General features: G+C 50.2%; 1 protein-coding gene across 4 annotated transcripts in view; it reads right to left on the minus strand.

The window, feature by feature from the left end:
* Positions 1-254: 254 nt before the first annotated feature.
* The window catches only part of CD247 (CD247 molecule), an 89,245-nt gene continuing 63,215 nt past the window's right edge, over positions 255-26,284 (minus strand). The window contains exons 1-8 of one of the 4 annotated variants that reach the window (XM_033198467.1): positions 11,266-11,362; positions 9,940-10,043; positions 8,616-8,672; positions 7,844-7,924; positions 4,687-4,719; positions 3,595-3,651; positions 2,640-2,681; positions 255-1,368 (exon numbers count right to left, since the gene is read on the minus strand). In XM_033198467.1, the coding sequence (XP_033054358.1) occupies positions 1,303-1,368; positions 2,640-2,681; positions 3,595-3,651; positions 4,687-4,719; positions 7,844-7,924; positions 8,616-8,672; positions 9,940-10,043; positions 11,266-11,347 (522 nt within the window). In that variant the 5' untranslated portion in view covers positions 11,348-11,362 and the 3' untranslated portion in view covers positions 255-1,302. Of the gene's footprint in view, positions 1,369-2,639; positions 2,682-3,594; positions 3,652-4,686; positions 4,723-7,843; positions 7,925-8,615; positions 8,673-9,939; positions 10,044-11,265; positions 11,363-26,284 lie in introns of those variants that run through there. The other 3 variants (XM_033198466.1, XM_033198469.1, XM_033198468.1) reach the window with 3 other exon arrangements.

A 26,284-nucleotide genomic window follows, 5' to 3' on the forward strand; every position in this document is an offset into this window, starting at 1 on the left:
TGCACCAAGCCCCACTCTCTCTAAGGCACAGCCACCCAGCCTGGATGCCCGGCCCACTTGCTCTGTGCGACGCCACCCACATTCCGGGCCGCAGGATGCACCTGCGCTCGTGTGCTGGTTCCCAGGAACTGTCCTGTTCTCTCCTGAGAATCACCAGTTTTGCTCCCCTCCTCCCTCAAGGGCAACCTGCTGATTTACTGATGACTGAATTGCCATTAGAAGCTCGACTGCTGAAATAAAGCTTAGAATAAAGCTGCATTTTCACTGAAGTATTTATTATGCAAAATAGGAAGGCTTTAGCATGCCAGTATAAATTAAAAGGGTAGAAAAAAAGCAGAGCAGAGAGCGTTTTCCATCCATGGCCTGTGGCCTGTAATGACACAGCAGTGTGCTCGTGCATTGACTGGGGTTTTTCCTGTCCTGCCACTGTCTGCTGGGCAGTTATAGGTCCCATGTGTGGGGTCTTCCTCCGAGGCCTTCACAATGATGATTTTGTCATTCACTGGAAATGTGAGGTGAATCAAGGGCCTCCTCTTGCTCCCTGGCACTTTATTCACACATGTAACCACACTGTTTTTTATGCCACTTTGTGCACAGCTCATCAAGGTCAGTCTGTTCATCTTCTGGCCCCATAGCACATGGTACGGTTCAATGGTGCAGCACAGAGGCCCAAGGCAGGGAGGCTCCCGCAACCTCACAGGCCCTGGCGGACCCTCCCCTGCCCACCCACCTTCCCATGCCCATGCAGCTCCCTGGGTGCACCTGGCCTAGGCTCCTTTCCATCTGCCCCTCTGTCCGGCCCTCTCACCAGGGAGGCGCAACATGGCCCAGTACAGTTACCTTGAAAGGAGGTCCAGGTGACAACAGAAGCCAAATTTACAGCAGGAGTGAAGCCACTCAGACACTGACAGAATGATACAGACATTAGGGCATGTGCTAGCATCTGCGCTTTCTCTGGGAACTTTACAAAACAGACTCAACAACTCAGCTGTGAGAGGCAGCGTGCCCGCCTCCCAGGGAGAACCAGGAACCACCAGGAGACAGGTCTACCTACACCACTGGCAAACCAGAGGGCCCAAGGCCAGGGCCATAAGCCCTGGGGGCACACTCCCTTAAAGAGTGCAGGGACAACAGTCTGTGTGTGACGGTTTGGAGCTAAATATGACCAAAGCATCCTGTACATAAAAGGGAATACTTCAGTGGCTGAGAAGATGAGTGAACCGGGTTGTAAATGCTTTATCCTGTGTCTCATAATCTGGACGCCTGCAGGTCTGGCCTTTGAGTGGTGAAATCCCCTGGCTGTTAGCGAGGGGGCAGGGTCTGCATGTGAAGGGCGTCGTAGGTGTCCTTGGTGGCTGTACTGAGCCCCTGGTGAAGGCAAATCAGAAAACAAAAATGGGTCAGTAGCCTGTGTGGGCAGGAGCCAACCCGGAGGCCAACAGGTGTCTCTGCAGCACAGCCCCGTGACCACCCACGCAGCCTCCAGAGGCCCAGGAAAAATCCCCCTGACTCCATGGGCGGGAGCCTTGGCTGCAACAGCTTCATTGGTAGATGCGTTCTGTGCCCTGCCAGGAACGTCCCTGCAGCAACTCCTTTCCAGCTAAATTCTCACCCCTCTTCTCAGCTCCTCAAATGCTGTGCCTTACAGTGCTTGGGCGCCGCCAACTTCCTGTTGGACCTAAGAGAAAGGAATCTCCCACCTCCCATACTGGGCAGGAATCAGGGAGAAGGGCCCAGGCCTGCTCCAGAGAATCTGCTGTCCTTGATACCTGGGCCCAAAGGACTTGTCTCCCTGGACTTGTCACAGGGAGAAGAGGGGCTCCTTGACCTCAGCCCTCTGCGAGCCTCCCTCCCAGGCCCAGTGATTCTAGTATTTTCTTGGTCAGGAACAGTCCCACAAGGCTGGCCCCAAACCTGCTGGAATGCCTGTCCCCCTGGTCCGGGGGCCAGGAAGGAGACAGATCAACAGCAGCCACACACAGGTAAGTTTCTGGGGCCATTTTGATATCACTCAACTCAGGCAAGCTGGGCATCCTGACACGGGAGTCAGAAGAGTGAGCTATGAACAGCCCATGGGAGCCAGAAGGAGAGAAATGACAACCTGCTGGGAATCATATTTTAGAGAAGTAGACCGTGCTTAGTTTACATAATTGCCTGCACTGATTTGCAAAAACCAGGCACCTAACTACATAACATTTTCTTTTTGAAGCTGCCATTTTTCTTAGCTTTTTTTCCTTCAGTCTTCCCAGCCAACCTCTCATCTTAAGAGGCCTAAGGAAAGGACGCAGAGTGAGGGTTCTGCAAGAACCCAAAGAGGCAGGATAATCACTTGTGTGGTCCTTTGCCTCCATCTGCACCTGCGGGGAGGCCGCATACCCTCTGGACAGCTGCTGCTCTAGCTGCCATGGCCAAGCAAGGCATGGTTAGAGCCAAGTAATTCGCTTGAATGGCTGAGTCCCAGCTGTGCTCTAGGGACTTATTGGCAATGGCATTGCCGCTGGCCTAAATGGGTGCCCTGGGCTTGCCCTGCCCAGCTGTTGGTAAGAGCTGGTGCCACCGGCAGGCAAAATGTGGGGGCCTTGATCTTGCCCCTTGTCAGGTGGTGCCCCTTCCGCAGAAGGGACGCCGGCAGCTCCTACCTGGTAAAGGCCATCGTGCCCCTTGCCCCTCCGGCGCTGGTTCTTTGGGAGTGAAATGAGAAAAGGATTAGAAAGTCAGGCAGTCAGTAGTGGCATTTCTGCTCAAGGGCCCCTCCCAAGGTACCCAGGAAGTCAGAGGTAACTGTCTCCCAGCCGCACCCCTGTCCCTGAGAGAGACGGATCCTCAGACCTTCATCTCTGCAGAGTAAGGTGAGGCCTGGCCACGATGGGGCTTGGGTTTGCTCCACCCCAGTCAGGTCCCCACAGACATCAGACTCCTAAGGTCCGGACCCACAGGACCTGTGCTGCCCACTGCTTGGACAAATGGGCTTCCCTTCGGCTCTTAAAGTTCTTGGCTAGTCATTTTTGCTCACTGACAACCAGCTGTTTTGAGCAGTTACGAGCTCTGGCATAGTCAGTTCACTCACACGCCCCTCTTTACCAGCTAGAAGACCTTGGGTAAGGTCTTCTGCCTCCTTGTGCCTCGCAGGGCACATGTTTCTCATTGGGTTGTTGTGGGAGTTAAATAAAACTACAGAGAACCCCTGCTTGGAAGGGGTCAATGCTTCACTCACCATTTTGAAATCCTTAATTGTTGATGAACAAGAGGGTCCCACATTTTCATGTTGCCCTGGGACCTGTGGTCCTGAGCACTGAACATGGCAGCACATATTAAGCACTCGATGCTTCCTATTATTAAAATGGACCTGCTTTTGCAAAGCTTAGGCTGTCATAGAATCTAGATTTGGTTTTCAGTCCTGAAAGAGCATCAGCCCTTCCTTAGTTCTTATGTTGTGCCCGACTGGGTGACTGCCAGGTTCGCCTTCACCTCTGATGGCCACCACATGGGCGTTTGCAGCTGGGATGAGAAGTGGATGGGAAAGGGGGCCTGCAGCAGGCATGTCTCGAGGACCACGAGGAACTCCCATGGGAATTAAGGAACAGCAACACTCACCTCGCCTTTCATCCCAATCTCACTGTAGGCCTCCGCCATCTTATCTTTCTGCAGTGCCTGCAGAACAGGGCATGGAACACTGATTTTTACCAACTAATGCAGAAAGCAGCAGGCTCCCCTACAAGAGGAAGCTTCTTGATCCCCAAGTTGGCAGCAGTGGCAGGGAGGGAGGGCTCCCACAATCAAGGCTCCAAACTTTATGCACACAAACTTCTCTGCCCACAACCAGCTCCAGCCTACCCACCTTGTCCTCAGCCCTTTGGAGTCTCCTCTGAGCTGCCAGCTCTCTGCACTGAGCTGAGGAGCTAAGTTAGGCTCAAAAAGATAGGATGTGGAGCTCTAGACAAAGACATGGAGACTGGGCAAAACAAGGGCTCACCTGGGGCCCCAGAATCATTTATCTGAGCAAGTTGTCTCTTTACACAGGCAAACGGGCTGTGGATCAACCCTCCCTCCCCGCAGGAGGAGTGGGCAGGCATCTCCCTAATAGGAGGCTGCCACCGGCAAGGGTCTCCTGCATGGCAACCCAGATCGACAGTCAGGGTTCAGGGTCACACCCAGGAGTGTGAGGTTGACTTTCCTATAAGGGCCGACACTCAGAAGACTTCAGCACCCAGAACAGGAGCCCCTCGAAGGGGCCAGCCACCTTGTCCTTGCCTAGCTTGACCTTGCTGTGTCTCCCTACACCCCAGGTTGATCGACCTAGGAAATCCAGCAGAAGGGGTCGGGGAGGGAGGGAAGGGAGATGACTTGGCACTTTTTAGCTAAGGAGGCTTCCTAGAAGCAGGTGCTCCTGCAGGCCGCAAGAAGGTGAGACATTACTCAACCCAAGAAGGGAAGGTCTGGACAAAGACCACAGAGTGTGGAGCAACTGCCTTCCTCCAGAGCCCTCCTCCAGCCCTTCCTCCAGCCCTTCCTCTGGAGCCCTCCTCCAGCCCTTCCTCCAGCCCTTCCTCCGGAGCCCTCCTCCTCCAGCCTCCAGCCCTTCCTCCAGAGCTCTCCTCCAGCCCTTCCTGCAGCCCTTCCTCTGGAGCCCTCCTCCAGTCCTTCCTCCAACTTTCCAAAGTCAAATGTGAGGTCTCCTCTACTCACATTGTACAGGCCTTCCTGAGGGTTCTTCCTTCTCTGCTAGGAAAGACAAAGGGAAGACATTAGAGGTAGAGGAACACAAACCCAAGCCATGAAATTACAGCAAACCCCATCCTGCCCCCTGACTGCAGCTCCCTGGGGCTCTGCCCTCTGCCTCTCTCCTCCCTGTGCTACCCAAGCCTTGCCTAGGCCACTGCTGGGGCCCTCACGGCACTACATGGCTCATACTTGGTTACCTGCAGTTGGATACACACTTTGCTCTCCCAGAGGGGCCCACCCAACCCTAGCATTGCCCAGGGCAGGCCATGGGGACGCCTGCAGATTGTCCCTTTGCAGACAGAACACCACACACATCACAAGCTGACAAGCGGGACTTTTGACTGAAGACAAAAGGTGTCACATACCATCATTTGGAGCAGGGCCAGCCTCTGGTAGTGAGGTCCTACTGAGAAGTGCCCTCCCCACACCCTCCTAGTCCAGACAAGAGGAGAGGAGGCAAGATAAGCTTGGAGAGTGGGGGTGAGGGGTGGTCAATGAAATCAACAGCCTCTCTACTGCCCATTCACTCTAGCAACAACACAACCAGCACACGGCTCAGCCTGGACAGGGGCTAGATGGATAGGTGTGATCACTGTCAGCATCCGGCAGCACTGCCCTTCCACCAAGAAAGTCCTGGCATTTGTCCTGAGCCCTGCTCTTAAGAGGACGCTAACAATCCAAATTTAACAACACATTAAAAGGATCATTCACTATGGTCAAGTGGGATTTATCTCTGGGATGCAAGGATGGTTCAACAAATGAAATCAATAAACATGATACACCACATTAACAGAATGAAGAACAAAAATCATGATCATCTCACTAGGTGCAGGAAAAGCATTTGACAAAATTTAACTTCCTTTCATGCTAAAAACTCTCAACAAATTAGATATAGAAGGAATGCACCTCCACACAATAAAGGCCACATACGACCAATCCACAGCTAACACTACACTCAGCAGGGAAAAGCTGAAGCCTTTCCTCTCTTTCTTCTAAGATCTGAAACAAGACAAAGATGCTCACACTCACTACTTCTATTCAATATAGTAACATAGGTCCCAGCCGAGCAATTAGCAAAAGATGCCAAGAATATACAATGGGAAATGAATGGTCTCTTCAATAAATGGTATTGGAAAAACGATATCCACATGCAAAAGAATGAAATTGGACCTTATCTCACACCATATACAAAAATCAACTCAAAATGGATTAAAGACTTAAACACAAGACCTGAAACTGTAAAACTTCGTATTAATAATAAATCATAGGTGAATAGACATTTCTCAAAAGAAGACATAAAAATGGGTAAGAGATCCATGAAAAAATGCTTAACATCACTAACCATTAGGGAGATAAAAGGTAAAACCACAATGAGATCACCTCACACCTGTTAAGAGGGGTATTACCAAAAAGACAAAAGACAACAATAGTTGACGATGATAGAGAGAAAAGGAAACCCTTGAACATTCTTGATGGGAATGTAAATGAATACAACCATTATGGAAAACAGTATTAAGGCTCCTCAAAAAACTAAAAATAGAACTACCATATGACCCAACAATCACACTTCTGAGTATTGACCCAAAAGATTTGAAGTCTGTTTGTTGAAGAAATGTCTATACTCCCATGTTGATTGTAGCACTGTTAACAATAAACAAGGCCAGGTGTGGTGGTTCACGCCTGGAATCCCAGCACTTTGGTTGCTGAGGCGGGTGGATCACTTGAGGTCGAAAGTTCAATACCAGCCTGACCAACATGGAGAAACCCATCTCTACTAAAAAACTACAAAATTAGCCAAGCGTGGTGGCACATGCCTGTAATCCCAGCTACTCGGGAGGCTGAGGCAGGAGAATTGCTTGAACCCGGGAGGTGGAGGTTGTGGTGAACTAAGATTGCGCCATTGCACTCCAGCCTGGGCAACAAAAGCAAAACACTGTCAAAAAAAACAAACAACAAAAAACAAACAAACAAAAATAACCAAGTTACAGAATCAACCTAAGTGTCTGTCATAGAATGAACAGATAAAGAGACTGTGGAACATACACACAATAGAATATTATTCAGCTTTTAAAAAGGAAGAAATTCTGTCATTTACTCTAACATGGATGGATCCAGAGACCACTATGCTAAGTGAAATCAGCCAGGCACAGAAAGACAAACACTGCATGTTCTCACCTATATGTGGAATCTAAAACAGTTTAACTCACAGAAGCATGGATAAGTAGCATGATGTTTACCAGAGCCTGGGGAATGGGGGGATGGGGAATGGGGAGATGATAGTCACAGGGTACAAAGCCTCAATTAGATAGGAAGAGTAATTTATTTTTAGATCAGCAGCACAACATGCTGAATATAGCTAATACGTGAGTACTATACATTTTAATATCTCTAAGAGTAAATTGCTAATGTTCTCATCACAAAAAAGTTAAATATTTGAAGTGATAAATATATTAATTAGCTTAATTTAGTCATTTCACATGATATTCAAAAATCATAACAATACTTCGTACCCCATAAATATGTAGAACTATTATTTGTCAATATAAAACAAACAGAAAGAGAAAGACAGAGGAAGGAAGGAAGGAAGGAAGGAAGGAAGGAAATAAGGAAGGAAGGAAATCAGAATGAAGGAGAAAAAACAAAGAGGACCCTACCCTACTGTGGTCTCATCCAGCTGCTCCCCTACCCACAGGGTATAGTGTCTACAAAGCCAAAAGATCAGAGCCCCCCAGGGACCGTACCCCAACTATACGTGGGTTAGCCAGTGGTCTTGGGCCCTTCCTGTATGGACCTCTTCACCAGGTCTGTCCTCTTGGGGCAGATGGTGCCACCATGTGTGCATCTCAGGATGGCCAAGGAGCAGTTTGAGGGGAAGTGGGTAGAGCTTAGACATGAGCAGTGGGTACCACTTCCGGGGATGCGGCCCCTTGAGATGCAGAATGGAGCCAAGGAGGAAGGAACAGGTTGTGGCAGCGAGTGGGTCTCCATCTCTTCTCTTGTCCCAGGCCCACACATGAGGGTCGAGTCTGGTTGCAGAGTGAGCTGAGGAACCCCCCCCTGTAGCCTGGGCTGAACCCCACCACACATGCAGGAACACACAGGAAGATAGAGGAACCCCTACCGGCTTTCCCCCCATCTCAGGGTCCCGGCCGCGACTCTTGTCCAAAACATCGTACTCCTCTCTTCGTCCTAGATTGAGCTCCTACAACAAACAAGAAAGTGTCAGACACAGGACAGAGGAACCTCAGAAGGATGGGGCCAGCTGGTCTGGAGAGTGTGGTTTACCTCTCTGGGGTGGCTCACAAAGAGGGGCAGCGGCTGGGGAGGGGATGGTAACTGGTGCATCTGGAGACCATCATCCCAGAGGACCTCTCAGAGAACACGCATTAAGATGACAGTGGATGGGATCCCCAAAGGTCACCACGAACTATATGCTGATCAGTCCAACAGGATAAGGAACAACATTCTCATGAGCAAATAGAGAAGCTGGGGCTCAGAGGTGGTAGTCAATTCCACCACAGTCCCATGGCACAGGGAGTGTGAAATCGCTTTCCCCTCCTCTGGGAAGATTCTAATACATGCCTTCTCTACCCATCTCTAGCCTTTGCAAATTGCTGATGGCTTGGGGGCTCACTAATGGCAGGCACTATACTAAGCTCTTTCCACGCATCAAGCCATTGAAGCATGTAATCTTTATGGCGCCCTTTGAGACACGTACAATTACTACACTTGATTTGCGGGTTAGAAAACTGAGGTTAAACAAGTTGCAGCCGGGTCGCAGAGGTGATAGCTGGGGACCAGACTTAAACCCGAGACTCTGGCGGGCATGTTCCCTAGGTCCGAGGAGGGGACTGCCCTTCCTTTCCGGAGGGTCTGCGGCGAGACTGACTTACATTATAGAGCTGGTTCTGGCCCTGCTGGTATGTGGCGGCGTCTGCGCTCCTGCTGAACTGCAACACAGAGAGCAAAGCGCGTTACTGCTCCGCGAGGGCGCGCAGGGGTGCCGGGGTGCCGGGGTGCCAGGGCGCGCGGCGACCCGAGGGACAGCCCTACTCCGCTCCTTGGCAACTAACAATGCGTGCCCTGCCTCCTGGGGCTGAGCCCTTGCAGGGACCGGGTCGTGGCAGCCGCTTTTTCTGAGCCCAGCTGTCTTTCCTCCTGCCTGTGACATGTGCATCCATCACGCTGGTCCAGGACCCGCTGGCGTTTATTCTTCCCGGGCTAGCGCCCTCGCGCGTGCGCAGAGGTGTAAGGTTCTTGGTCTGCGCCCCCGCGGACGTGAGTATTCCCTAGGGTCCCTTCCTCCGGGGACTCTGAGGACAATCCAGGGTGGATGGCGGCTGGTCAAGGTCCCGCCTCCTATCTTGACCCTGGGGGCAGGGTGCTGTACGTGCATCACTCGCCCAGCCCTGAGCCATCGCCCTGCTGCACTGGTGTCCAGGAAGCCTAGCGTTTGCTTAGTGTCCTGAGCATCTGTTGGAAGCTGACACAGGCTCACTCTTGCTTCACTTCATGCCGCTTCAGGCGGGAGAAACTGCAATGTCTTACAGATCTAGAGCATTGGAAACAACCTTAGAAATCATCTAGGGCAGCATTTTCAAACTTAAAACAAGAAACTCAGTAAGATTTGGTTTTTCAAATAAAATACTACGCCAAAGTCCAACATTCAAACAAGAAATGGGTTGGGGAGCACCGAAGTGATGACTGAGACTGGATCCTCCCCTTTACTCTTAAATTCTTCCACCCTCTGCCCACACCATGACCAGCCCCACAAAGAAATCCAGGGTCTGCAAGGCACCAAGTGAAAACCCAGGCTCTGTCCACTCTCCTACTACAGGTGAGGAAAGAGTCTTTTCAAGAGAAAGGCTAACATGGCCTTCATTCACACTTGGACAGCAGGACCTCTGCCTAAGTGTAAGCCCCTTTGTCGCCGGCACCATCACCTTCCCTGGGATACTCTGATGTGCACACATTTGTACAGCTTCTCATGGAGGTGCCTAGCACCAGGCTCTCCCTCCCACCCTGTCCATCTCAGCCAGACACTGCCACCTCTTCCTCAGCCCACTCAAGGCACACACTTGGCTGATCCCTGCTTTGCTCCTGGATACCAAGCCCCAGGCACCACCCAAGCTTGAGACTTTGCAAGACCAAGGCGCTTCTGAACATCCATCAAGTGGAGGTCCCTGTGCCCTCCTCCCAAAGCCCAGTGGTACCCACCTTCACTCTCAGGAACAGGGCAGTGAGAATGACACCATAGATGAAGAGGATTCCATCCAGCAGGTAGCAGAGTTTGGGATCCAGCAGGCCGAAGCTCTGTGCCTCTGTGCCAAGAGATAAAGCTGGTCAGCCAGGCCCAAGGTAACCAGAACACATCCCCATCACCCTAGGGTGGCACTAGGACTGACTGTGACCGACAAAATCATGACACGGAGACTATATCCAATCCCCATGCTTCAGCCTGATCATAACACCCCCCTCCCTCCCACCTTAGCCAGTTCCTGGAAATCCTATTGGCACCAATGGCAGATGTGGCCCCTGTGGGGCCAGATAACCTGGAGCAATATTGGGGAGGGGAGGTGGAAACAAGGCGGGCAGATGAGGCTGTTCTCTGTGCACAGAGCTCCTGCCTCAGCGGCAGAAGCCCAGCCATGTTAGTGCCTGTGTGAACCAAGAACTCTGGAAACCTCTGGAAGGTGTTCACATCTGGATGAATGGTACTCCTAGCCTGAGGTGTGTGGCTCTGAGGCCTACCCATGGGAGACAACAGGTCAAATGATGGTCAAATGAGATCATTTCAATATCTAACAGTTAACTAGGACAGCAAAAATCTGGGTTAACTCTCCCCATACTCCCTACCTACCTCAGTACCAGGCACTCTCCCACCGAGGACAGTGGGATCTGGTGCTCAGCTTCCCTTCCCTGTGCCCTGAAGGGTTTCATGGGCAACAGACAGAGGTACCTTTGGTGCCCCTCCCCACCTAGGCCCAGCATCTCCCTGCCCCCCAGTCCCAGCTCCATGGCCTCAGCCTTCCCTGTCTCCCCTCCTCCCACTACACACACCGCATTCGCAGGACATGCCTTGCTTTTCCGGCGATATGCCCTGTGCCTTGCATGCACTCTTCCCTCTTGATGTTCCCTCCATTTCTCTCCTTGAAACCCTACTATTCGGTAACATTTGATGCATCCTACAAAATGCAGCTCAAAGGTCTCTCCGGTGTTAGCCTCTCCCACTGCAAATTTCCCAGGGGCCCCTAACTCCTAGTGCCATATTAACCTTTGTCAAGCTGTAGTTAATGCACTTTTAGTTGGCACTGCCACTGGAGTACCATGGGCTGAAGAATGCAGATACAGTATATACTCTGGTTAACTAAAAGTTTGCATTTTGGGGCCAGGTGCGGTGGCTCACGCCTGTAATCCAAGCACTTTGGGAAGCCGACATGGGTGGATCACTTGAGGTCAGGAGTTCAAGTCCAGCATGGTCAACGTGGTGAAACCCTGTCTCTACTAAAAATACAAAAATTAGCTGGGTGTGGTGGCAGGCACCTGTAATCACAGCTACTCTGGAGGCTGAGGCAGGAGAATCGCTGGAACCTGGGAGGCGGAGGTTGCAGTGAGCTGAGATCATGCCACTGCACTTCAGCCTAGCACACAGAGTGAGGCTCCGTCTCAAAAAAAAAAAAAAAGAAAAAAAGAAAAAGAAAGAAAAAAAAAAGTTAGCGGTTTTATTAGAAACATCATGGCACTGTGAATGAGGAGATTTGGATTTTAGTCTGACCATACTTCCTACTAGGTAAATGTGCAACAACTCAACCTGTAAAACAGGGCATGGTACCCATCTCACTCCACCCGTGCCTGGTAACTAGAGCAGAGGTCCCAGGCCAGCCCAGCCAGTGTCTGTCTCCCAAGGCCTGGGCGCCCTCTGGTGGCCTTTGGACCCAGATGCGGGCAGAGGGAGTGGAGGTCATATGTGGGAGTACTGTCATTCTTTCTGGCTGTGTGATTTGGGGCAGGTTATGTATGCTCTGTCAGCTGCCTCTTCTGTCGAACAGGTGAAAACTAACATTTCTGCAGGCACTGCCTTAAATGTAATCATCGTCAGATCCTCCTGCCACCCACTCTCTGACAGAGGCACCGAGGATTCCGGTTCAGAGCACACAGTGACAGGCAGCCCAGGACTGACCCCTAGCAGCTCTCTCCCTCTTCCTGCCCCTGGGCCAGCCCTGCCTGCCCCTCCATACCAGCAACATTTTGGCCTCCCCGACGAACTATGGAAGCAGATGATTCAAAGGCAACCGCCAGTGTTCCCACACCCACCACCCTGAATCCCTCTGTCCCCAAGCTTTTGACTCCAACCCTAATTCAGGACCCCTCTTGCCCCCAGGCAGCTGATCTCTGCAAACCTCCCACAGACCCTGCCCAGAGACCCAGCCACTCGGATGAGAGTCCAAGCTCTTTGTCCAGCCATGTTAGGGCTCTGCCAGAACAAGTCCAGGCCTGAAAAGACCACAGCTTTGTGCCACCCTGTCCCTCTGCTCCTGTCTTTTATACCCCATTCTTCCTTGAACACACCCATATTTTTCTACCCCCTTGCCTGTTGAGCTAGGTCCTCTTCCAGGCCTGTGTTCTACCCCTCCACTCAACACCTGTTGAAATCAGACTGTCCCGGCCGGGCGCGGTGGCTCAAGCCTGTAATCCCAGCACTTTGGGAGGCCGAGACGGGCGGATCACAAGGTCAGGAGATCGAGACCATCCTGGCGAACACAGTGAAACCCCGTCTCTACTAAAAATACAAAAAACTAGCCGGGCGAGTGGCGGGCGCCTGTAGTCCCAGTTACTTGGGAGGCTGAGGCAGGAGAATGGCGGGAACCCGGGAGGCGGAGCTTGCAGTGAGCTGAGATCCGGCCACTGCACTCCAGCCTGGGCGACAGAGCAAGACTCCGCCTCAAAAAAAAAAAAAAAAGAAATCAGACTGTCCCACCACCTGAACCCCTGAGGAAAAAGTGAGAGGATGTCGGCTCAAGAGCCGAGATCTCCCAAAGTGCTCTACAGACCCAACTCCTCAGGACTCAGATGCCCCTCCATCTAGGCTGCCAGCACCTGAGACCAATGGCTGCGTCTTCATTGTTGCCTCTTCCTCCAGCCCTGGCATCGGAGTGCAGGGCACAGGGTAGACAATCACTCGATATCATGGAATGTTTCAGGGCTGCGCTTCAGTGATGAGGAAGATGCTGGGCCCAGCCCCAGGTGTGCCTGCCCTCTGGCCCCAGGTATTGCTGGAAGTCCTCACCGACCTAGGGAGGATCTAAAGGCCTCTTGGGGACAAGCCAGCTCCCATGAAGGCCACCAAAACTGGGGTGACTTTTTGCTGTTAGGACTGCAGAGGAGATAACTGTGGTGATTTATGGGACTGGTTGAGACTCAGAAGAAAAGCCAGGAGAAAATCACTCAGCTGCTTGTCACAGAAAATGAGAACAGAAAAATTACTGGACAGTAAATTTAGCACAAATAAGAAATATTTCTTTGTGTTGTGCAGACTCAGCACAGTAGAGGGGCAGGGGGATTGGGCACCTCCCTGAGATAAGTAATATGAACAAGTTTCCTTCCTTCCTGCCTGCCTTCCTTCCTTCCTTCCTTCCTTCTTCCTTTCTTTCTGCATAGTTTTATGACTGATGACAAGTGTGCTGTGTGTGGTTGGGTGGAGGAGAGGATATCAACCCCAATATAATTCCCTGTGTCGGACCCTCCTCTCCTCAGTCCCACTACGCCTCTGCTGGGAGAGATGGGCCTGAGGAAGACAGTCATGGCCCAGAAAGCTCCATGCAGGGATGCAGGACCTGATTCAGTTATGCGATTAATGAAATATTCATTGGGCATCTGCTCTGTGCGGGGAACTACTGAAATGGAATGAACTCTAGATTGCGTGCAGGTGGGTTGGAGTACTTCCTCTGCCACTTACCAGCTGTGTGGTCTTGGACAAGTAACTCCCCTCTCTGGGCCTCAGTTACCTCATCTGTTAAATGGAGGGTAATCATATCTACCTTAAGGGTTGTGATGAGAATCAAAAGACAATGATGTCTGATATCTGGGTCAAGTCTTCTGAGTCCCTACCCTCATGGGGCTTAAGGCTTAGCTCTTGAGGCCACATACAAGGTGCAGGGGCTTCCCTGGACAGCAGACAGTTTTGTAGGATGCCAGCTCAAAGGCACCGCATCGCCACTCTCTTCTTGGTCCTGGCTTCTTCCCTGCGTGCCCTCCTGCGGCTTCTTCATATTTCTACCAATTCCATCCCAAAGGGACCAGCAGCTGCTTCCTAGGAGGTTTTGGGTTTTACATGGTAAGTACTTTTCTGTACAAGTGGAGAAGCTGTTTTATTTCATGTTCCTGATCCCTACCCAAGATTTACAGCACCCAGGAGAACCTCAGCATTTGAAAGGAGCCCCAGAGACTGACAGAGCGTTCTCACACAGACTCTCAATCCACTGCCCTCTCCCCTGAGGCTCTGACTTAAGTGGCCTGGAGTGGAACCTGAGCATGGGGACTTCATTGCATGGCCATGAATGGATTGAGATTCAGACCTGCATCATTACAGTGGCCAGAGCATGTGAGAGGGAAGCCCAGCCTTCCATAGAATGCAGCTACACCCTACAACAAATGTAAATTTCTGTCAAACAGATAGAAGGAACAAAATTAAAGCTTTGGTCCTTCTTATACACTGTACTTCTGAACTGTGTATTATGGAACTTCTCTAAGCCTTGGTTTTCTCATCTGTAAAATGGGGATAACAATACAACCTGTCTCGTTAGATGGTGGTGAGGGTTAATTACAATACTTTTTTTTTTTCTTTTTTTTTTTTTTTGAGATGCAGTCTCACTCTGTTGCCCAGGCTGGAGTGCAATGGCATGACCTCAGCTCACTGCAACCACTGCCTCCCTGGTTCAAGTGATTCTCCTGCCTCAGCCTCCCGAGTAGCTGGGATTACAGGCACGCACCACCACGCCCTGCTAATTTTTGTAATTTTAGTAGAGACGGGGTTTCGCCACGTTGGCCAGGCCGGTCTCAGACTCCTGAACTCAAGTGATCCACCCGCCTCGGCCTCCCAAAGTGCTGGGATTATAGGCGTGAGCCACCGTGCCTGGCCAAATACGATACTTCTTATGGGGTGAAGGTCAAATAAAATAATTCTTATGGGGCGAAGGACCCCATAAGAGTATGTATTCCATTATGTCACCTATTGTTATTGCCATGATTTCTACTTTAAGCCCATGCACAATAAGCTGGAACCTTCTTGCCCTGTAGCAAGATATCAGGAATAGGCCATGTGAGATGCTCACAGGAGGCTGGGGGCAGACAAAGAGGATCACAGAGTATCTAGGCATATGGGTCATTGTATCTAAGTGCTGTGAGTCTAATTAGTGACAGTGAGCCTCACCATCCCTTTACAGCCTTTTGTCATCTTCATAAAAGCCCTGAGTTCAGGAAGTCTCGTGGCACTGGCCATTAACAGGAAGATTCTGGGGCCCCAGAGTGCACCCTGGGGGAGACACACCTATCCTTACAGAATCTGGTTTCTCTGGGTGAGATTTACTTGAACTGTATTGTCTCTGAGCCAGACTGTGAACTTCTGCTAACAGGGATCAGGCCTTAATCAACCTGGTCCAGCCATACCCTGAGGCTGCAAATACACACTGGTGCCCTCTTCCCCTCCAGTCAACCTCCTTCTCCAGCAAATCCTGTTTCGGAGCTGGGCATCTGCAGGACTCCCTCACATCCAACGAATAAGGATTCTTCTCATTCGAACCCTAATTTCTACTTTTAAACTGACTTCCTGTGTCTGATGGAGTTTGATTGTTATGAGTGCCAGGAGACAAACAGGGGGCTGTTATGGGGCCCAATTCACAGGTGGATAAACTGAGATCAGAGAAACGGAGCAACTTCACCAAGGACACCTGCAGGTTAGTGGCAAAGCTGGAAGGGAATTCCTGGGTCTCCCGACTCCAGGTACTTCTCTTAGCCTTATGCCTTCGATGCACCTGACCTGTGGGCACAGGACCCAGAGTTTCCACCTACCTCTGAATTCACAGCCCTTGCCATTTTGCCCACTTTTGACACTTAATCACAAAGGCTTGTAAACGTTTCACTTCGAGTCCTCCCCCACCACTGGCTCTGGCAAGCACAGATGGTGCCACGTAGTTTCATTTGCTCGTTTCCCCTCCTCACCAGCACATCACAGGCTTAGAGAAGAGCAAAGAACATAAGCCTTCGAGTCAGAAAGACTCTAAGACTCAAGTGTGGAATCTGCCCCATTATTGGCTTGTTTTGGCACAGCTTTCTTAACCTCTCTGAGCTTCAGTTTTCCTATCTGCAAAAGGGCTTTGATAAGACCGACTTCATGGGTGCGGAGCAATGAGGTAAAGTTTGCGGGGTGCCCTGCACAGTGGCGCATGCTGGGAGGCTCTGCAGATACAAGCAGTGGCAGCAGGGGACGGCCCTCCGACCTCCCACCCCATCCTGCCAGAGTGAGGGACAGAACCTGGCCAGGTTTCCCAGCTCAGGATGGGGATACCCACTCTTCAGGAGTGTGTGAAGATAAAAACAGATAATGGGGGCCGGGTGTAGTGGCTCATGCCTGTAATCCCAGCACTTTGGAAGGCCAAGGCGGGCAGATCACGAGGTCAGGAGACCATCCTGGCCAACACGGTGAAACCCTGTCTCTACTAAAAATACAAAAAAAAAAAAAAAAAAATTAGCTGGGCGTGGTGGCGGGTGCCTGTAGTCCCAGTGACTCGGGAGGCTGAGGCAGGAGAATGGTGTGAACCCAGGAGGTGGAGCTTGCAGTGAGCGGAGATCCCACCTCTACACTCCAGCCTGGGCAACAGAGTGAGACTCAGTCTCAAAAAAAACAAAAAAACGAAAAAACAAAACAAAACAAAAAAACAGATAATGGGTATGTACAAAGTGCCTGGCACACAGTAGGAGCTCAGTAGTGTGTAGACTTTCTGAGAACTCCTCACTTCACAAAATGATAATGATGTAACACATGCACGAAGCATACAGTTTAGAGAACTCTTTGCACTTGCATGATCTGGCTTAATCCTCAGACCAACCTTGCACAATACGGGTAGAATTATTACCAATTCTATTTTGCAGATAATGGACATTGTGGCTCAAATAGGTCACACAGCTAGAGATTTTCTGAGTGCATCTGATGCAAAGTCCCTTCTCTTATCCCAGTGCCTCTGGGGTTCCTCTCATATAGAGGGCCTCCCACGTCTTCCAGGAGTTTCTTCATTGGTAGCACTTCTGGCCTCCACTTGAATATCTCCAGTGACAGGAAGCTCAGCACCCAGCAATCACTGGTGGAGAGCTCTAATTTTCAGAGTTAAAAAAAACTTTGAACCTAGTTCTGCCTTCAGAAGCACAAATCACACAGATCCTCCAATTTCTATCGGGCAGTCTTTCAAACCTCACCCCTATCCAGCTTGTTTCCACTTTGGTAGGAAGCCCGACAGGTAAGAATAAATCCTACGAAGGAGACAACTGCAATCCAAGTCCTGGCGTTGCTACTGTGTGATCACTGAGTAATCACAGCGACCTCCCAGGGTGTGTGACACTCAAATGGAAAGGGCTTGGTACCTGCTAAGCGCTCAGTTGGTAGGTACTAATGGAATCAACATGAACCACAGTATCTCACGATCCCGGTAGGAGTGGCCAGCTTTCTACTACCCAACCTTCCTTCCTTTTGACCCCCCAACTTTGAGCCCTGAGTCCTGCTGCTGCCCAGCTCCACCCCCAGGCTCAGGCACAACTGGTGATGACATTGCAGGGTAAGAACTTAGAAAACAGGAAGTCACTGTTCTTAGGAAGGCAGTGGCAGCAGCTATGGTGGGGGGTGGTGGTGTCTATGTTGGGCAGGGTGCTGAGTGTGATGCCAACTCACTGACCACAGCATCGAGGCACCCAGACCACCCCCGTCAACAGATTACTCCCTTTCATTGAATAACTAACTTTCACTGCAGCAGAAAAGATACAGGATAGACACACAGAGTAATAATTATAACCATTGGTTGAAGATTTGTTCTGGTCCAGGAACTACATGTATGAGTTTTCTCATTCAGTCTTCACAGTGACTCTGATTTCACAGCTAGGGAAACTGAGGCTCAGAGAGGTTAGTAACATGCCTAATGTCTAGAGCCAGGGTTGAACCCAGGTACTTCTGGATCCATAGTCCAGGTCTTAACTACCACCTGGTACTGCCCTTGAATGACTTGCTGATCCTCAGAGCTGGGGAGAGGGGTCCTCACCAGGCTGTGGAGTCCTTCCTTCTCCGAGGATCGAACCGTTATAGCAGGTCATATTCTTGACTCTACAATTAGCTTTCTTTCATTGAGGGCTGAGAGGCCTGGGGGGCTGATAGATACAGATGGCCTGCTACCAAATGTGAGGCCAGGACTCACACTGCCCAGTGCTCATAGCAATGACCCACTGGAGATACCTCAATCACCCTGACCTGTGGAACAACTCCAGATAATTTAGTGGCACCATATAATGTTTTACTACTCTGTTTAATTTGCTACCAGCATGGCCAACATGGTGAAACCACGTCTCTACTAAAAATACAAAAAAAAATTAGCCAGGCGTGGTGGCGGGCGCCTGTAATACCAGCTACTCGAGATGCTGAGGCAAGAGAATCACTTGAACCTGGGAGGCGGAGGTTGCAGCGAGCTGAGATTGCGCCACTGCACTCCAGCCTGGGTGATAGAGTGAGACTCTGTCTAAAAAAATAAATAAATAAATAAATTTTAAAAAATTGCCACAGCCTCCTTAATTCTCTCCTCAGTGTTAGATTTCAAATATTCATGTTTCATTGTAAAATTGGATCGTTTGTTCAAAACTACCTACAAATTATGTATTCCTATAGACAAGGGTTCCAAGGGAAGAGGGAAGAACAGGGCTGTGTGGTTTCTTAGGGGTAGCACATTATGAGCAAATGTTTCCCTTCTTGTATTTTTATTTCCATTAAAGTTGTTATGTCTTGAGTGATACTTTGTGATCATTTTTCTTTTCTGTTTTGTTTTGTTTTGTTTTTTAATTGAGACAGAGTCTCACTTTGTTCCCCAGGCTGGAGTGCAATAGCATGATCTTGGCTCGCTGCAACCTCCGCCTCCCAGGTTCAAGGGATTCTCCTGCCTCAGCCTCCCAGGCAGCTATGATTACAGGGACCTGACACCATGCCTGGCTAATTTTTTGTATTTTAGTAGAGACGGGGTGTCACCATGTTGGCCAGGCTGTTCTCAAACTCCTGACCTCAGGTGATCCACCCGCCTCGGCCTCCCAAAGTGCTGGGATTACAGGTGTGAGCCGCCGAGCCAAAGTGCTGGAATTACAGGCGTGAGCTGCCAAGCCAAAGTGCTGGGATGACAGGCGTGAGCCACCGAGCCCGGCCCTTGTGATCACTTTTCTTTTTATTTTCAAGTAAATCAACTGAATATAAAAGTGCAGAAAAGTAGGAAAAAATCAAAGTTGCCCATAATACCACTTTCAAACACAGCCATTACTAACATGATGGCAGATGGCCGTCCAAAGTCTTTATTTATAAACTGAATCATTTTACATAAAAGTTTTTCCCGGCCAGGTGCAGTGGCTCACGCCTGTAATCCCAGTACTTTGGGAGGCCAAGGCGGGCGGATTGCCTGAGGTCAGGAGTTTGAGACCAGCCTGGCCAACATGGTGAAACCCTATCTCTACTAAAAGTATGAAAATTAGCTGAGCATGGTGGCACATGCCTGTTATCCCAACTACTTGGGAGGCTGAGGCAGGAGAACCACTTCAACTTGGAAGGCAGAGGCTGCAGTGAGCCAAGATCACACCATTACATGCCAGCCTGGGTGACAGAGTGGGACTCCATGTCAAAAAAAAAAAAAAAAATTTCCTGGAGAATCATTTTTTTCATTTAGTATTATGTTATCATCTAAGACTTCATGTTACTTCATATATGTGTATTTCATGTTACTTTGTCATTTTACCATTAATAAATATCCTTTTTAATGGTTGCCTAATAAGCTTTCCACTATCTACATAACCATTCCCCATTGGTGGTCATTTGTTTCCAATTTTTCACTATTGTAAATAATTCTGAGATAAATAGCTTCATTCCTAAAGCTTTTTACAGGTTTGGAATTCAATCAATAATAGCTTGAAAAATGGGCCAGACGCGGTGGCTCAGGCCTGTAATCCCAACACGTGGGGAGGCCGAGCTAGCAGGACTGCTTGAGCCAAGGAGTTAAGAGACCAGCCTGGGCAACATGGCAAGACCCTGCCTCCACAAAAAATAAAAAATTAGCTGGGCATGATGGTGCATGCCTTAGTCCCAGCTACTCAGGAGGCTGAGGTGCGAGGATCACTTGAGCCCAAGGAGGTCAAAACTGCAGTGAGCCCTGATTGCGTCACTGCACTCCAGCCTGGGTTACAGAGTGAGACCCTGTCTCAAAAAAAAAAAAAAAGTTAATAAATAATAATACTTTGAAAATGAAAGCTAAAACTAATAGTCCAAGAGATATATCAGCAAAAGATATAAATAGGCAATTCTCAGAGACAGAAAAACAGATTACTTACAAACATGTAAAAAGACACACCAGGCACAGAGCTCATGTCAGTAATCGCAGCACTTTGGGAGGCCGAGGTGAGCAGATCACTAGGTCAGGAGTTCAAGACCAGTCTAGCCAATATGGTGAAACCCCATCTCTACTAAAAATACAAAAATTAGTCAGGCATGGTGGCAGGCGCCTGTAGTCCCAGCTACTCACGAGGCTGAGGCAGGAGAATCGCTTAAACCCAGGAGGCAGAAGTTGCAGTGAGCTGAGATCGAGCCACTGCAATCCTGCCTGGGTGACAGAGCGAGCATCTGTCTCAAAAAAAAAAAAAAAAAAGACATTCAGTCTTAATGCTAGCCAAGGAAATGAAAGTATGAAGTGACAAAGAGATGGCTCCTGGTTTTCACAGGTGGTCAGAGGCAAGGAGGGGTGTAGCCAGGGTAGCATGAATGAGGGGAAGTTCTAGGAGACCAGGAAAGAGGGCGATAAGCGGGTGGGGGTGTTAGGTAGAACTTCCTTGACCAGTGGCTTTTACTCTGAATGAGATAGGCAACAGTTGCAGGCTTTTCTCTTTTGGCAAGGACACATTATCTTTTTATTTAAAATATGGTAATAACATTTCAAAGAAAAAAATTAAAGCCAGTTGGAACAAGGCAAGGTTCATAGCTGCCTTGGGCCCCTAGTCTAGCTGGAGATGCCCTGGCAAGCCCCAGGACAGGCTTCAAATCAGCCCTAAAATCCAGGCTATACTGCCAGCCTCCATTATCTGCCTGCATTCAGCCAAACGTAGTCATCTTCATCTCTTCTTCCCCTGGCCCCCAAAACCAAGCTCTTCCTACTCTTGCCCCACAAACCACCCAGAAAGTGGTTGTTTGTCCTGAAGGTGTGAAACCCATTCACTCTTTTGTTCCTTCCTCATCCATTAACACATAATAATCACTAAACCTCAGTTTCTGTTATGGGCTAAATTTTGTCCCCTGAAATTCTTATGTTGAAATCCTAACTCCCAATACCTCAGAATGTAACTGTATTTGGAGAAAAGGTCTTGAAAGAGGTCACTAAGTTAAAATGAGGTCATTAGTGTGTGCCCTGATCCAATATGACTCGTGTCCTTATAAGAAGATAAGATTAGGTTGGGCGAGGCGGCTCATGCCTGTAATCCCAGCACTTTGGGAGGCCGAGGTAGGTAGATCACCTGAGGTCAGAATTCGAGACCAGCCTGACCAACATGGTAAACCCCATCTCGGCTGGGAGCGGTGGCTCACGCCTGTAATCCCAGCACTCTGGAGGCTGAGGTGGGCGGATCACCTGAGGCCAGGAGTTTGAGACCAGCCTGGCCAACATGGTGAAAATACAAAAGAATTAGCCAGATGTGGTGGTAGGGGCTTGTAAACCCAGCTACTTAGAAGGCTGAGGCAGGAGAATTGCTTGAACCTGGGAGGCAGAGGTTGCAGCGAGCCGAGATCATGCCATTGCACTCCAGCCCGGGCAACAAGAGCGAAACTCCATCTCAGAAAAAAACAAACCAAAACAAAACAAAAACCAGACATCTATACTAAAAATATAAAAAATTAGCCAGGCATGGTGGTACACATCTGTAGTCCCAGCTATTCAGGAGGCTGAGGCAGGAGAATCCCTTGAACCCAGGAGGCGGAGGCTGCAGTGAGCCGAGACTGTGCCACTGCACTCCAGCCTGGGCGAGAGAGCAAGACTCTATTAAAAAGAACAAATAAATAAAAAGATGAGATTAGGACACAGGCATGTAGAGAGGGAAGACACCGTGAAGACGATGTAAAGACATGAAGAGACGGCCACCTACAAGCCAAGGAGAGACGCCTCACGAGAGGTCTTGTGGTGGCCATCCTTACTAGGAGAAAATGTCACACACTGTGCTGGTAGTGAGGGTGGAGGTGACAGACATAGATGTAGCCTCCCAGTCAAGCAGACAGGTGGGCAAGGAAACGGATCATCCCACTAGAGAGGGGCACAGAGCGCTAAGGAAACACGAGGGAGGGACGATGCCTGCAGTCACGCTCTGGGAGTAAACAACGACAGGCAAGTGACCTCCTTTGGTGAGCAGGTTATATGTTTCAGTTCCCTCCGCTCATTCCACCCACAGCCCCCCAAGCCAGCAGACAAGTCTCTCAGGTTAGCAGACAGCACTTGCTATATGCCAGGCACATAGAGTATAAGATACACACAAACACACACTTGCGTACATATGTGTATATATACACACATAAATAGAACAATACAAACATATACGTACGCATGTGTATATATACACATAGAGAGCAGCGTGTGTGTGTGTGTGTATATATATATTATAGATATACAGAGGGAAAGACACTTGCTCTTGCCTGTTGATGCCAGCTTGGACATGGAGCTTTCTCTGGCTGACTCCAGGAACTGACGCTGTAACATCATGGTCTTACCAAACATTTGCTCCACACTTTCAGTTTACAAAACCCTTTTATATTTTTTATTTCATTTGATCCTAACAACAATTGAGTGAGGTAAGCTGGGCAGATCTTATTTGCTCCACTTTGCAGATAAAGAGACTGAAGGTCAAGGAGTTGAAGTGACTCTCCCGCAGTCACACAGCTCATGTGTCAGAGCCTGGACAAGAGGCCAGGTCTTGCCGGGCCTTTGGTCTTTCTCACACAGCACACTCTTGTTTTGCTCTTGAAAATTAGCACCACTTCAAAAAAATCTACTTTCGAGCAAACCTCTTATGTCAAAATTCCAGGCAGGATTTTGCCATTTCTCTGAGAATTTAATTTTTTCTGAGGATAAACTCTCAGCACACAGAGAAAATAATGTAAACGTCCATCAACTGGGAACCTGATAAATTTTGGTGTATTCATATATAACCGTTAAAAAAACACACATAAGAGATAATTCTACGTGTGCCACCATGAAAGATCTTCAAGATAATCAGGTTTTTAAAAACGTGGCCAGCTGCAGTGGCTCATGCCTGTAATCCTAGCACTTTAGGCTGAAGCTGGAGGATCACTTGAGCTCAGGAGTTTGAGACATAGCAAGACGCGTCTCTGCAAATAATAACAATAACAAAATTAGCTGGGTGTGGTGGCACACACCTGCAGCCCCAGCTCCTCCGGAGGCTTAGGTGGGAGGATTGCCTGAGCCCAAGAGGTGGAGGCTGCTGTGAGCTGTGATCATGCCATGCCCTCCAACCTGGGCAACTGAGTGAGACCTTGCCTCAAAAAAAAAAAAAAAAAAGCAAGCTCTAGATATTTGTGTATGAAAAAAACACTATGTAAGCTGCATATATATGTATATATACATAAAAATACATCTAGATGGAGTTTCTGTTTGGGATGGTGAAAATGTTCTGGATGGAAATGGATAGTGGTGATGATTGTATAATATTGTGAATGTACTTCATGCCACTGAATGACACTTAAAAATGAAAATGGTAAATTTTATGTTATATTATTTTACAACAAGCAAAAACAGGTTAAAAATATATGTATATCTGGAGGGCCACACACACAAAAGTGTCATCCGCGGTTACTCTGCAGAAGAGCCAGGGGAGGGGGAGGCTGGGTGAATTTCACTTATTTTCCACCTTACACCTTTTTGTGGTGTTTGAAACTCTAACTATGATAGTATATAATATTTATAATACTAAACAACCAAAACAAAAACAAATAACATGAACCCTTAAATCAAAGGAGGTGTGTGCGGCAAGATTCTGGCAGGGCAGAAAGTGGAGGCACAGAAGCTAGCGCTTCGCCCCCAGCCCTGGCTCAGTACATTTCTGGTGATGACCTGCCGGGGTTTAGAAGGACCTCAGCTATACAGAAACTTTCACGATAATGGTATTTGGTGAATATGGTTACATTTATATATGAACACAAAAAACCAACTACTGCTGGTAAATAGCATGATCACTATTGTTATTATCCAATGCTGTAGGGACGAGATGCTTTCACCAGCAGACCAGTGAGATGAAAGCGGTTTTCCGATCCATCGTATCAGCCCCACTGCAACTGTAAGCTGGAGACCCTCTGGGCCTCAGGAGCTCAGGCTGCCTGGGCAACGCAAGGGAGGACAGCGGCGGAGGGGGAGCCAGGAGGGCCGCACCTGCCGCCCTCGCTGGTCGCCCTGGCTCTGGAAGCCGTCCCGCCGGCCCCAGGCTGTTGAGGGCGCCTCCTCAGAGCTCCTGGGGCCCCTGCAGCTTCCCCAGCAGAAACCCGTGCATCCATCTGCTAGCCCGAGCCGCCTCCGCCCGGAGCTCCCCGAGCCGGGGCCAGGCCTCTGCCCCTCGGTGCCCGCGCCTGTGCCCCTCCCGCTGCGGGTCGCCCGCCTGGGCGCAAGGCACAGGAAGACGCCCCGCCAAGCCGTTGCCCACTGCACCGAGTTTTTTGGAGGCTGCGAGAGGAAATGCCGCTTGGATTTTAAAACCGTCACCGATACGCTACAGATGAACATTTCACTGGGATTTTAAAGAGACGAGCCTGAGCCTGCGGAGCCACGCTCACGCCGCCCCTCCGCCCTGGCCTCCCCGCGTCCGGCTCGGGGTCGGGTCCCTCCCCGGTCAAAGCCACGCCGGTTGTGCTGCGGGCTGGGCAGCTCTCCCACCACGCCCAAAGCCCAGGCGGCCGGGACCGCCGTCCCAAAGTCACAAACCACACCCGTGAAGGACGCCCTCCGCAAGACAGAGAGCAGGCTGGGCCTGGGAAGGAACCTCCGGCCCTTCCTCCCCGTGCAGCCAGGGTGGGCTCCCAGCCCCGTGTTACCGCCAGCCGCGGCTCTCGTGCGGTTACGGGAGCAGCAGCCCCGCCCCGCCGGCCCCCAGCTGGCTCCTCGCTCGAGGTTTCCTGTCGAGCGCTGCCATCCAGGGCCCGGGTTATCGCGCGTGATCTCCCATCTGAGCTGCTCACACGCTGCCGCCCGCCCCCACTTGCGGTCCCTTGCCCCCGAACCGCGCCCGCCCCCAGGCCTCCGCGCTGAGAGGCCAGGCCGTGGATCTGCGCCCGGCTTGGGCGCTGGGGGCTGAGGGTCTGGTTTTTAGATATCAAAGGAGCCCGACACCAGCGTCCCCCCGAGAGGCAAGGAGAGGACCTGGCCTGAAGCCTGCCTTCGGTGGTAGGCACAGTGGCCAGGATCCGGCCTGGCTCCGGCTGGCCCTCCAGGCTGGGAAGGTCGGCGCTGCCTCCTCAGGAAGCCCCAGAGAGACGCAACCCTGTGAGGCTGGGCCTCCCCACCCCCAGCCTCCTCCCCCTTCCTCAGGTAGCAGGGAGGAGGCGCCAGGGGTCTCTCTGTTCTCACACAGGGGGACTCCAAATGTCGTCAAACCTGCCACTCTCAGAATCAACAGCTGCTTTCATTTTGAGCCCTGTGAGCAAAAGTTTCAGGGCTTTCCTGGCACACATACCCAGTGCATGGAGAGCACCGAATTTTACCTTCCCCTCTAGAGTGGGACATTCCTGTGTGGAGCTCCGGGAATCCATGCCCACACTGCCTGTGCCTGGGGCTGTCTTGGCTTCCACCCAACTGCAGGAATGAGGGGCCACGGTTCCGAGGGAAGTGGCCGCGTTGACAACCACTGATAGAGCTGTTTCTGGTTGTCTCTGGCTTGGGCTAACCAGGTTGCATGACAAAGTACTTATGAAAACTACAGATGCAGAGACTTTTGGAAATTTTTAAAAGACAGGAAAAAAGGTGGTTGAGACAGAAAAAGGTAGTTCTAGAGTGAGAGGGGTTTCTTTCCTCTTAACTCACAGCAGAGGCCAAGTCCTTTGCGGTGTTTCCAGAGCAGGTGAATGAGACTCTCTGAAGGCCGGCCCAGGGGTCTGCCTTGTCACACGTTTCCCCAGCTTCTCATGTACACCACCACTCTTCGGGGACCACCACCTTCTAGGTTGGATGGGTCTGGAAGATTCTACGAATATACCCAGCCCTACCTGAGCATTTGCAGAAAGCCCGCTCTGTGAGGGAGGGCA

The sequence above is a fragment of the Trachypithecus francoisi genome, unplaced genomic scaffold (assembly GCF_009764315.1).
Source record: "Trachypithecus francoisi isolate TF-2019V2 unplaced genomic scaffold, Tfra_2.0 Lachesis_group5, whole genome shotgun sequence".
Taxonomy (NCBI): Eukaryota; Metazoa; Chordata; class Mammalia; order Primates; family Cercopithecidae; genus Trachypithecus; species Trachypithecus francoisi.